Below are 12,521 nucleotides of genomic sequence, written 5' to 3' on the forward strand. Positions count from 1 at the left end.
AAAGCAAACTGATTCAAAATCACCAAGCTATTCAGATATAAGGTTGTTGCATAGACAGTAAATTTATATATTAATTGATGGTAACTGTATGAGAAGCAACACAAGCTTGTTTATGTAAGCAAGGGCTTCCTAAACTTGGGGGTGCCCCTCTATGGGGACAGTGGAAGGCTGGCAATGTGGGAGCCAAAAATTATCAGAATATTCGTCTAGCGACGAAATCAGTAAATCTATTTATAACTATACCTGCGTGCAGAGACCTTCGCAAAAGTTTGATCAATGCTTGTCAGTAACACACAACTACGAATGCTCATCTTAAAGTCTATTTAGTCAAAATGGTTAGTGTTATGCGATAATGATCATTATGTTGAGCATAGGGGTTTAGTTTTTCATATTTCCATGGGGCGGCAACATTCTGACATCAACAGAAATCTCGAAAAAGTTTCTAAACTTCAATACATAGTTAATTTGGTAGAGGGATACTGTAAGCATGATTAGCCAAGACCATATGTTTAAACCTCAACAGGATTGTGCCTAAAATTTGAAAACTGAACAGATTTGGCTTTTATTTGTAATGGGTAAAAAGCACAACATAGCAAAAAAATCGAACACAATTTTTCTATGTTCTAAGGACAGTCCTATCACAACCCAACTCCTATGAACCAATGTATATTCTATGAACCATGTAAAAATTATGGCAGCTGCATTAAGACAGTCAATAGTTATGCAAAGACTTACCAAAAAGTTTAATGTATTATGCCAGGTATAAACATATCTTAGGGGGGGCTACCATTAACCAATTTTGCTGCTATTATGGTCAGAAAGGTTAAGACCTTCATTGACTTGTGGGACCAATGGAGAAAAAAACAAAATGGTGTCTAATGCCTTAAACTTGGACTAAAATAAGTTAAATCTGAAAGATATTATGCTTTGTAACTACTGGTTTCATTTGATTTTCAAAATTTATGTGCTGCATCTGCATTTATTTACAGCAAATTAACTTTATTTGTTAATTAAATATTTAATAAAAATTATTTGTTGTTCGATAATTTGGAAAACTTTAATTTGTTAACAGTGTGTGACTCGCAACAAACTGTTCACTTACTAATTAATTTACACTTCTTCAAAATTCTAATACACACATAGAATGGCTGATATGGGGGTGACCCTCCAAGGGGCCAGTGAAAGGTTGGCAATGTGGGAGCCAAAAATTATCGGAATATTCGTCTAGCGACGAAATCAGTGAATCTATTCATAACTATACCTGCGTGCAGAGACCTTCTCAAAAGTTTTATGGGATAATGAACATTATGTTGAGCATTAGGGGCTAGTTTTCACATTTCCAGAGGGTAACAACATTGTGACATCATCAGAAATCTCAAAGAAGTCTCTGAACCTTAATGAATGAGGCATATTTGCTGAAAGGATGGTGTTTGTGATAAGTAGTCAAGGCAGTTGTGTGACAAACTGACAAACTGACCAATTGGCATGACATACTGCGAAGCTGGCATGGCAACAAAACGAATTCATGCATGTAAGCCAACTTTTCTAAAACTAGGTCAACATATTTCACTTTATTATTGTTCGTTGGCACTATTTGTTGGGATGTATATGAGGTAAACATTGAAAAGGAGGCAAAACATTTAAAATATGCAAGAATTGTGGTGGTAGAAATCATATATATAATGGTGGCCTGAAAAGTTGTGCACTGGACACCAGTGTATTTAGACCATAACATACACCACAAAACAGTTCCTTTAGCTGATTCGGTAGAGGGGTTATACTGTGGGCATGATTAGCCAAGATGGTATATTTAAAACTCACCAGGCATTTACCTAGAGTTGGACAACCAAAACAATTTGTTTTTGCCTAGTAATGGAAAATAATCGAACATAACAAAAAAAAAGATAGTTTTTCATGTTCTAAAGACAGTCCTCTCACAGCCCAACTCCTATGAACCAATGTATATTCTATGAACCCATGTAAAAACTATGGCAGCTGCATTATGACAGTCAACAGTTTTGTACACATATTCCAAAAAAGCTTAATGTCTTATGTCAGGTACAAACATCCCTGAGGTGGACTATCATCAACTAATTTTGTTGCTATTGTGTAAAGAGGGGTGAAGACCTTTTTGACTTGCAGGACTAACAAATAAAAAAACAAATGTTAGGTTAAGCCTTAAAGTTGGACTAAAATAAGTTGAATCTCACAGAATTTTCGCTTTGTAACTACTGCTTTCATTTGCTTTTCAAAATTTTTATCCAAAGCAAAAACTTTTATTTGTTATATAAATATTTAATAAAAATTATTTGTTGTTTGATAATTTTGAAACCTTCAATTTGATAACAGCCCAAAATTTTAAATGATTAACTTTGATTTATAAACAAATCATTCTTGGAGTTAAACCAACACTGCAAAACTCCAAACCATTCAAATGACATATAGCTACAAAACCCGTTTGAAAAAATTCATTTACAAAATCTTACTACATTATAAGGGTGTATTGTTGAGACTTTTGTGTTTAGTCATAGCAAATCATTCGCACCTTTTCTTCTGTAGTGATTTTCAATAGTTCCCCCAATGGATGGTACCTCTTCTAAGAACATGGACGTAATATTAGAAAATAAAGATAAAATAACAAAGTATTTAGCAAAAAAACAAATGGGATGTAAACAATGTACGTTTTCATTGATAATTTTTTTTTCAATTTTAAATTATTGGACTGTGGCGATGTTTATTTAAGCACCAACCAATAAGGCTGACTGGCATTTCAACCAGCAGCACAAAATGAGATGCCTGTAGAAAAAGACAATCGACACATGTCACAGTTTTCAAAACTAAATTTCATCTCAGAAGCAAGTCATAATTGTATTGACAACAGAACTCACAACACTTGCCATTTAAGTTACAGGTCTACCAACTAACATATTAGACCATATAACATGGTACCCCAAATCATTTCTTTCAGTATACACCTGAGACAACAACATGTCCATTTACTAATTGATTTACACTTCTACAAAAATCTTAGACACGCATAGAATGGATGATATGATCTCACCACCAGCAACTACTATGGGATGCATCTTAAATATTACATCATAGAAGCAAACTTCACAGGTAATAAAAAAATAATTGGAAAACATTTTTTTCTGGTAAAATAGTACCACAACCATTTAAGACTAAAACAGTCTAACAATCACTGCAACAATTTTAATGTATCTGTTTACAAGTTTCTTTTCAGGATAAATAAATGACTAACCAAGAAGCTATTGTAGTTTGCCTTGTAAACTGTTTGTTTTATAATTTTGAAAACCCTAATTTGACAACAGCCCTTAATTTAATTCATTAACTTTGATTTATAAATAAATTACTTTGGATACTGAACCAAAATCAAAACATTTAAATTACATCTTGCTACAACAACCATTTGAAAAATTGCAATTAAAAAAATCTTACTACATAATAAAGGCTTATTGTTGATACTTTTGTGTTTAATCATAGCAAATCATTAGCACCTCTTCTACTCTGGAGATTTTGAATTGTGGTTCCATGATTTTTTGTTGAGATTCCTCCATTCCACGTTGGTAAATCTTGAAACAAAAGTTTATTGAGAACAGGAATGGAATATTAGATAATAAAGATAAAATAACAAAAAAAAGCAAAAAAAACATAGGGAATGGAGACAATGTAAACTTTTTTATTAATCAAGCATTTTTGATTTCAAATTATTAGACTGTGGCGATGTTTATTTTTGTGCCACCAAAAATGCTTACTGGGCACTTCAACCAGAAGGACAAAATGAGACATGTAGAAAAAGGCAATCGACACATGTCACAGTTATTCTAAACTAAATTTAACCCATTATGTCAGAAGCAAGTCATAATTTTATTGACAATAGAACTCACAACACCTGCCATTTAAGTTACAGGTCTACCAACTAACATTTTGGACATATAGCATGGTATCCCAAATCATTACTTCATTATACACCTGTGACTCACAACAAACTGTTTACTTACTAATAAATTTACACTTCTACAAAATTCTAATACAAACATAGAATGGCTGATATGATCTCACCACCAGCAAATACAATAGGATAAATCTTAAATATTGCATCATAGAAACAAAATTCACAGGTCATAAAACAGTATTTGGAAAACAATTTTTAAATGGTAAAATAGTACCAAAACCATTTGAGAACAAAAAAAGTCTAAGAATCACTGCAACAATTTTGATCTAACTGTGTATATACTGTTTGCAATACATCATATTGATTTTTCTGCTATATTATAGACTGTGTAACTGTTGCGCATGCAAACCCCTTGCCTTACATGGTAAACAGTGCTCAAAGCAAACTGATTCAAAATCACCAAGCTATTCAGATATAAGGTTGTTGCATAGACAGTAAATTTATATATTAATTGATGGTAACTGTATGAGAAGCAACACAAGCTTGTTTATGTAAGCAAGGGCTTCCTAAACTTGGGGGTGCCCCTCTATGGGGACAGTGGAAGGCTGGCAATGTGGGAGCCAAAAATTATCAGAATATTCGTCTAGCGACGAAATCAGTAAATCTATTTATAACTATACCTGCGTGCAGAGACCTTCGCAAAAGTTTGATCAATGCTTGTCAGTAACACACAACTACGAATGCTCATCTTAAAGTCTATTTAGTCAAAATGGTTAGTGTTATGCGATAATGATCATTATGTTGAGCATAGGGGTTTAGTTTTTCATATTTCCATGGGGCGGCAACATTCTGACATCAACAGAAATCTCGAAAAAGTTTCTAAACTTCAATACATAGTTAATTTGGTAGAGGGATACTGTAAGCATGATTAGCCAAGACCATATGTTTAAACCTCAACAGGATTGTGCCTAAAATTTGAAAACTGAACAGATTTGGCTTTTATTTGTAATGGGTAAAAAGCACAACATAGCAAAAAAATCGAACACAATTTTTCTATGTTCTAAGGACAGTCCTATCACAACCCAACTCCTATGAACCAATGTATATTCTATGAACCATGTAAAAATTATGGCAGCTGCATTAAGACAGTCAATAGTTATGCAAAGACTTACCAAAAAGTTTAATGTATTATGCCAGGTATAAACATATCTTAGGGGGGGCTACCATTAACCAATTTTGCTGCTATTATGGTCAGAAAGGTTAAGACCTTCATTGACTTGTGGGACCAATGGAGAAAAAAACAAAATGGTGTCTAATGCCTTAAACTTGGACTAAAATAAGTTAAATCTGAAAGATATTATGCTTTGTAACTACTGGTTTCATTTGATTTTCAAAATTTATGTGCTGCATCTGCATTTATTTACAGCAAATTAACTTTATTTGTTAATTAAATATTTAATAAAAATTATTTGTTGTTCGATAATTTGGAAAACTTTAATTTGTTAACAGTGTGTGACTCGCAACAAACTGTTCATTTACTAATTAATTTACACTTCTTCAAAATTCAAATACACACATAGAATGGCTGATATGGGGATGACCCTCCAAGGGGCCAGTGAAAGGTTGGCAACGTGGGAGCCAAAAATTATCGGAATATTCGTCTAGCGACGAAATCAGTGAATCTATTCATAACTATACCTGCGTGCAGAGACCTTCTCAAAAGTTTTATGGGATAATGAACATTATGTTGAGCATAAGGGGCTAGTTTTCACATTTCCAGAGGGTAACAACATTGTGACATCATCAGAAATCTCAAAGAAGTCTCTGAACCTTAATGAATGAGGCATATTTGCTGAAAGGACGGTGTTTGTGATAAGTAGTCAAGGCAGTTGTGTGACAAACTGACAAACTGACCAATTGGCATGACATACTGCGAAGCTGGCATGGCAACAAAACGAATTCATGCATGTAAGCCAACTTTTCTAAAACTAGGTCAACATATTTCACTTTATTATTGTTCGTTGGCACTATTTGTTGGGATGTATATGAGGTAAACATTGAAAAGGAGGCAAAACATTTAAAATATGCAAGAATTGTGGTGGTAGAAATCATATATATAATGGTGGCCTGAAAAGTTGTGCACTGGACACCAGTGTATTTAGACCATAACATACACCACAAAACAGTTCCTTTAGCTGATTCGGTAGACGGGTTATACTGTGGGCATGATTAGCCAAGATGGTATATTTAAAACTCACCAGGCATTTACCTAGAGTTGGACAACCAAAACAATTTGTTTTTGCCTAGTAATGGAAAATAATCGAACATAACAAAAAAAAAGATAGTTTTTCATGTTCTAAAGACAGTCCTCTCACAGCCCAACTCCTATGAACCAATGTATATTCTATGAACCCATGTAAAAACTATGGCAGCTGCATTATGACAGTCAACAGTTTTGTACACATATTCCAAAAAAGCTTAATGTCTTATGTCAGGTACAAACATCCCTGAGGTGGACTATCATCAACTAATTTTGTTGCTATTGTGTAAAGAGGGGTGAAGACCTTTTTGACTTGCAGGACTAACAGATAAAAAAACAAATGTTAGGTTAAGCCTTAAAGTTGGACTAAAATAAGTTGAATCTCACAGAATTTTCGCTTTGTAACTACTGCTTTCATTTGCTTTTCAAAATTTTTATCCAAAGCAAAAACTTTTATTTGTTATATAAATATTTAATAAAAATTATTTGTTGTTTGATAATTTTGAAACCTTCAATTTGATAACAGCCCAAAATTTTAAATGATTAACTTTGATTTATAAACAAATCATTCTTGGAGTTAAACCAACACTGCAAAACTCCAAACCATTCAAATGACATATAGCAACAAAAACCGTTTGAAAAAATTCATTTACAAAATCTTACTACATTATAAGGGTGTATTGTTGAGACTTTTGTGTTTAGTCATAGCAAATCATTCGCACCTTTTCTTCTGTAGTGATTTTCAATAGTTCCCCCAATGGATGGTACCTCTTCTAAGAACATGGACGTAATATTAGAAAATAAAGATAAAATAACAAAGTATTTAGCAAAAAACAAACGGGATGTAAACAATGTACGTTTTCATTGATAATTTTTTTTTCAATTTTAAATTATTGGACTGTGGCGATGTTTATTTAAGCACCAACCAATAAGGCTGACTGGCATTTCAACCAGCAGCACAAAATGAGATGCCTGTAGAAAAAGGCAATCGACACATGTCACAGTTTTCAAAACTAAATTTCATCTCAGAAGCAAGTCATAATTGTATTGACAACAGAACTCACAACACTTGCCATTTAAGTTACAGGTCTACCAACTAACATATTAGACCATATAACATGGTACCCCAAATCATTTCTTTCAGTATACACCTGAGACAACAACATGTCCATTTACTAATTGATTTACACTTCTACAAAAATCTTAGACACGCATAGAATGGATGATATGATCTCACCACCAGCAACTACTATGGGATGCATCTTAAATATTACATCATAGAAGCAAACTTCACAGGTAATAAAAAAATAATTGGAAAACATTTTTTTCTGGTAAAATAGTACCACAACCATTTAAGACTAAAACAGTCTAACAATCACTGCAACAATTTTAATGTATCTGTTTACAAGTTTCTTTTCAGGATAAATAAATGACTAACCAAGAAGCTATTGTAGTTTGCCTTGTAAACTGTTTGTTTTATAATTTTGAAAACCCTAATTTGACAACAGCCCTTAATTTAATTCATTAACTTTGATTTATAAATAAATTACTTTGGATACTGAACCAAAATCAAAACATTTAAATTACATCTTGCTACAACAACCATTTGAAAAATTGCAATTAAAAAAATCTTACTACATAATAAAGGCTTATTGTTGATACTTTTGTGTTTAATCATAGCAAATCATTAGCACCTCTTCTACTCTGGAGATTTTGAATTGTGGTTCCATGATTTTTTGTTGAGATTCCTCCATTCCACGTTGGTAAATCTTGAAACAAAAGTTTATTGAGAACAGGAATGGAATATTAGATAATAAAGATAAAATAACAAAAAAAAGCAAAAAAAACATAGGGAATGGAGACAATGTAAACTTTTTTATTAATCAAGCATTTTTGATTTCAAATTATTAGACTGTGGCGATGTTTATTTTTGTGCCACCAAAAATGCTTACTGGGCACTTCAACCAGAAGGACAAAATGAGACATGTAGAAAAAGGCAATCGACACATGTCACAGTTATTCTAAACTAAATTTAACCCATTATGTCAGAAGCAAGTCATAATTTTATTGACAATAGAACTCACAACACCTGCCATTTAAGTTACAGGTCTACCAACTAACATTTTGGACATATAGCATGGTATCCCAAATCATTACTTCATTATACACCTGTGACTCACAACAAACTGTTTACTTACTAATAAATTTACACTTCTACAAAATTCTAATACAAACATAGAATGGCTGATATGATCTCACCACCAGCAAATACAATAGGATAAATCTTAAATATTGCATCATAGAAACAAAATTCACAGGTCATAAAACAGTATTTGGAAAACAATTTTTAAATGGTAAAATAGTACCAAAACCATTTGAGAACAAAAAAAGTCTAAGAATCACTGCAACAATTTTGATCTAACTGTGTATATACTGTTTGCAATACATCATATTGATTTTTCTGCTATATTATAGACTGTGTAACTGTTGCGCGTGCAAACCCCTTGCCTTACATGGTAAACAGTGCTCAAAGCAAACTGATTCAAAATCACCAAGCTATTCAGATATAAGGTTGTTGCATAGACAGTAAATTTATATATTAATTGATGGTAACTGTATGAGAAGCAACACAAGCTTGTTTATGTAAGCAAGGGCTTCCTAAACTTGGGGGTGCCCCTCTATGGGGACAGTGGAAGGCTGGCAATGTGGGAGCCAAAAATTATCAGAATATTCGTCTAGCGACGAAATCAGTAAATCTATTTATAACTATACCTGCGTGCAGAGACCTTCGCAAAAGTTTGATCAATGCTTGTCAGTAACACACAACTACGAATGCTCATCTTAAAGTCTATTTAGTCAAAATGGTTAGTGTTATGCGATAATGATCATTATGTTGAGCATAGGGGTTTAGTTTTTCATATTTCCATGGGGCGGCAACATTCTGACATCAACAGAAATCTCGAAAAAGTTTCTAAACTTCAATACATAGTTAATTTGGTAGAGGGATACTGTAAGCATGATTAGCCAAGACCATATGTTTAAACCTCAACAGGATTGTGCCTAAAATTTGAAAACTGAACAGATTTGGCTTTTATTTGTAATGGGTAAAAAGCACAACATAGCAAAAAAATCGAACACAATTTTTCTATGTTCTAAGGACAGTCCTATCACAACCCAACTCCTATGAACCAATGTATATTCTATGAACCATGTAAAAATTATGGCAGCTGCATTAAGACAGTCAATAGTTATGCAAAGACTTACCAAAAAGTTTAATGTATTATGCCAGGTAAAAACATATCTTAGGGGGGGCTACCATTAACCAATTTTGCTGCTAATATGGTCAGAAAGGTTAAGACCTTCATTGACTTGTGGGACCAATGGAGAAAAAAACAAAATGGTGTCTAATGCCTTAAACTTGGACTAAAATAAGTTAAATCTGAAAGATATTATGCTTTGTAACTACTGGTTTCATTTGATTTTCAAAATTTATGTGCTGCATCTGCATTTATTTACAGCAAATTAACTTTATTTGTTAATTAAATATTTAATAAAAATTATTTGTTGTTCGATAATTTGGAAAACTTTAATTTGTTAACAGTGTGTGACTCGCAACAAACTGTTCACTTACTAATTAATTTACACTTCTTCAAAATTCTAATACACATATAGAATGGCTGATATGGGGGTGACCCTCCAAGGGGCCAGTGAATGGTTGGCATTGTGGGAGCCAAAAATTATCGGAATATTCGTCTAGCGACGAAATCAGTGAATCTATTCATAACTATACCTGCGTGCAGAGACCTTCTCAAAAGTTTTATGGGATAATGAACATTATGTTGAGCATAAGGGGCTAGTTTTCACATTTCCAGAGGGTAACAACATTGTGACATCATCAGAAATCTCAAAGAAGTCTCTGAACCTTAATGAATGAGGCATATTTGCTGAAAGGACGGTGTTTGTGATAAGTAGTCAAGGCAGTTGTGTGACAAACTGAAAACTGACCAATTGGCATGACATACTGCGAAGCTGGCATGGCAACAAAACGAATTCATGCATGTAAGCCAACTTTTCTAAAACTAGGTCAACATATTTCACTTTATTATTGTTCGTTGGCACTATTTGTTGGGATGTATATGAGGTAAACGTTGAAAAGGAGGCAAAACATTTAAAATATGCAAGAATTGTGGTGGTAGAAATCATATATATAATGGTGGCCTGAAAAGTTGTGCACTGGACACCAGTGTATTTAGACCATAACATACACCACAAAACAGTTCCTTTAGCTGATTCGGTAGACGGGTTATACTGTGGGCATGATTAGCCAAGATGGTATATTTAAAACTCACCAGGCATTTACCTAGAGTTGGACAACCAAAACAATTTGTTTTTGCCTAGTAATGGAAAATAATCGAACATAACAAAAAAAAAGATAGTTTTTCATGTTCTAAAGACAGTCCTCTCACAGCCCAACTCCTATGAACCAATGTATATTCTATGAACCCATGTAAAAACTATGGCAGCTGCATTATGACAGTCAACAGTTTTGTACACATATTCCAAAAAAGCTTAATGTCTTATGTCAGGTACAAACATCCCTGAGGTGGACTATCATCAACTAATTTTGTTGCTATTGTGTAAAGAGGGGTGAAGACCTTTTTGACTTGCAGGACTAACAGATAAAAAAACAAATGTTAGGTTAAGCCTTAAAGTTGGACTAAAATAAGTTGAATCTCACAGAATTTTTGCTTTGTAACTACTGCTTTCATTTGCTTTTCAAAATTTTTATCCAAAGCAAAAACTTTTATTTGTTATATAAATATTTAATAAAAATTATTTGTTGTTTGATAATTTTGAAACCTTCAATTTGATAACAGCCCAAAATTTTAAATGATTAACTTTGATTTATAAACAAATCATTCTTGGAGTTAAACCAACACTGCAAAACTCCAAACCATTCAAATGACATATAGCTACAAAAACCGTTTGAAAAAATTCATTTACAAAATCTTACTACATTATAAGGGTGTATTGTTGAGACTTTTGTGTTTAGTCATAGCAAATCATTCGCACCTTTTCTTCTGTAGTGATTTTCAATAGTTCCCCCAATGGATGGTACCTCTTCTAAGAACATGGACGTAATATTAGAAAATAAAGATAAAATAACAAAGTATTTAGCAAAAAAACAAACGGGATGTAAACAATGTACGTTTTCATTGATAATTTTTTTTTCAATTTTAAATTATTGGACTGTGGCGATGTTTATTTAAGCACCAACCAATAAGGCTGACTGGCATTTCAACCAGCAGCACAAAATGAGATGCCTGTAGAAAAAGACAATCGACACATGTCACAGTTTTCAAAACTAAATTTCATCTCAGAAGCAAGTCATAATTGTATTGACAACAGAACTCACAACACTTGCCATTTAAGTTACAGGTCTACCAACTAACATATTAGACCATATAACATGGTACCCCAAATCATTTCTTTCAGTATACACCTGAGACAACAACATGTCCATTTACTAATTGATTTACACTTCTACAAAAATCTTAGACACGCATAGAATGGATGATATGATCTCACCACCAGCAACTACTATGGGATGCATCTTAAATATTACATCATAGAAGCAAACTTCACAGGTAATAAAAAAATAATTGGAAAACATTTTTTTCTGGTAAAATAGTACCACAACCATTTAAGACTAAAACAGTCTAACAATCACTGCAACAATTTTAATGTATCTGTTTACAAGTTTCTTTTCAGGATAAATAAATGACTAACCAAGAAGCTATTGTAGTTTGCCTTGTAAACTGTTTGTTTTATAATTTTGAAAACCCTAATTTGACAACAGCCCTTAATTTAATTCATTAACTTTGATTTATAAATAAATTACTTTGGATACTGAACCAAAATCAAAACATTTAAATTACATCTTGCTACAACAACCATTTGAAAAATTGCAATTAAAAAAATCTTACTACATAATAAAGGCTTATTGTTGATACTTTTGTGTTTAATCATAGCAAATCATTAGCACCTCTTCTACTCTGGAGATTTTGAATTGTGGTTCCATGATTTTTTGTTGAGATTCCTCCATTCCACGTTGGTAAATCTTGAAACAAAAGTTTATTGAGAACAGGAATGGAATATTAGATAATAAAGATAAAATAACAAAAAAAACATAGGGAATGGAGACAATGTAAACTTTTTTATTAATCAAGCATTTTTGATTTCAAATTATTAGACTGTGGCGATGTTTATTTTTGTGCCACCAAAAATGCTTACTGGGCACTTCAACCAGAAGGACAAAATGAGACATGTAGAAAAAGGCAATCG

General features: G+C 32.8%; 1 protein-coding gene across 5 annotated transcripts in view; it reads right to left on the reverse strand.

The window, feature by feature from the left end:
* LOC145893801 (uncharacterized) overlaps positions 1–12,521 on the reverse strand; it is a 29,725-nt gene that overhangs the window by 5,227 nt on the left and 11,977 nt on the right. For 4 of the 5 annotated variants that reach the window (XM_082982145.1, XM_082982143.1, XM_082982144.1 and 1 more), the window contains 6 exons: positions 12,223–12,297; positions 11,250–11,300; positions 7,871–7,945; positions 6,899–6,949; positions 3,519–3,593; positions 2,546–2,596 (listed from right to left, as the gene is read on the reverse strand). In XM_082982145.1, the coding sequence (XP_082838271.1) occupies positions 2,546–2,596; positions 3,519–3,593; positions 6,899–6,949; positions 7,871–7,945; positions 11,250–11,300; positions 12,223–12,297 (378 nt within the window). The remainder of the gene's footprint in view (positions 1–2,545; positions 2,597–3,518; positions 3,594–6,898; positions 6,950–7,870; positions 7,946–11,249; positions 11,301–12,222; positions 12,298–12,521) is intronic. The other variant, XM_082982146.1, reaches the window with a different exon arrangement.

Source organism: Ascidia mentula, chromosome 3 (genome assembly GCF_947561715.1).
Source record: "Ascidia mentula chromosome 3, kaAscMent1.1, whole genome shotgun sequence".
In the NCBI taxonomy this organism is placed as follows: Eukaryota; Metazoa; Chordata; class Ascidiacea; order Phlebobranchia; family Ascidiidae; genus Ascidia; species Ascidia mentula.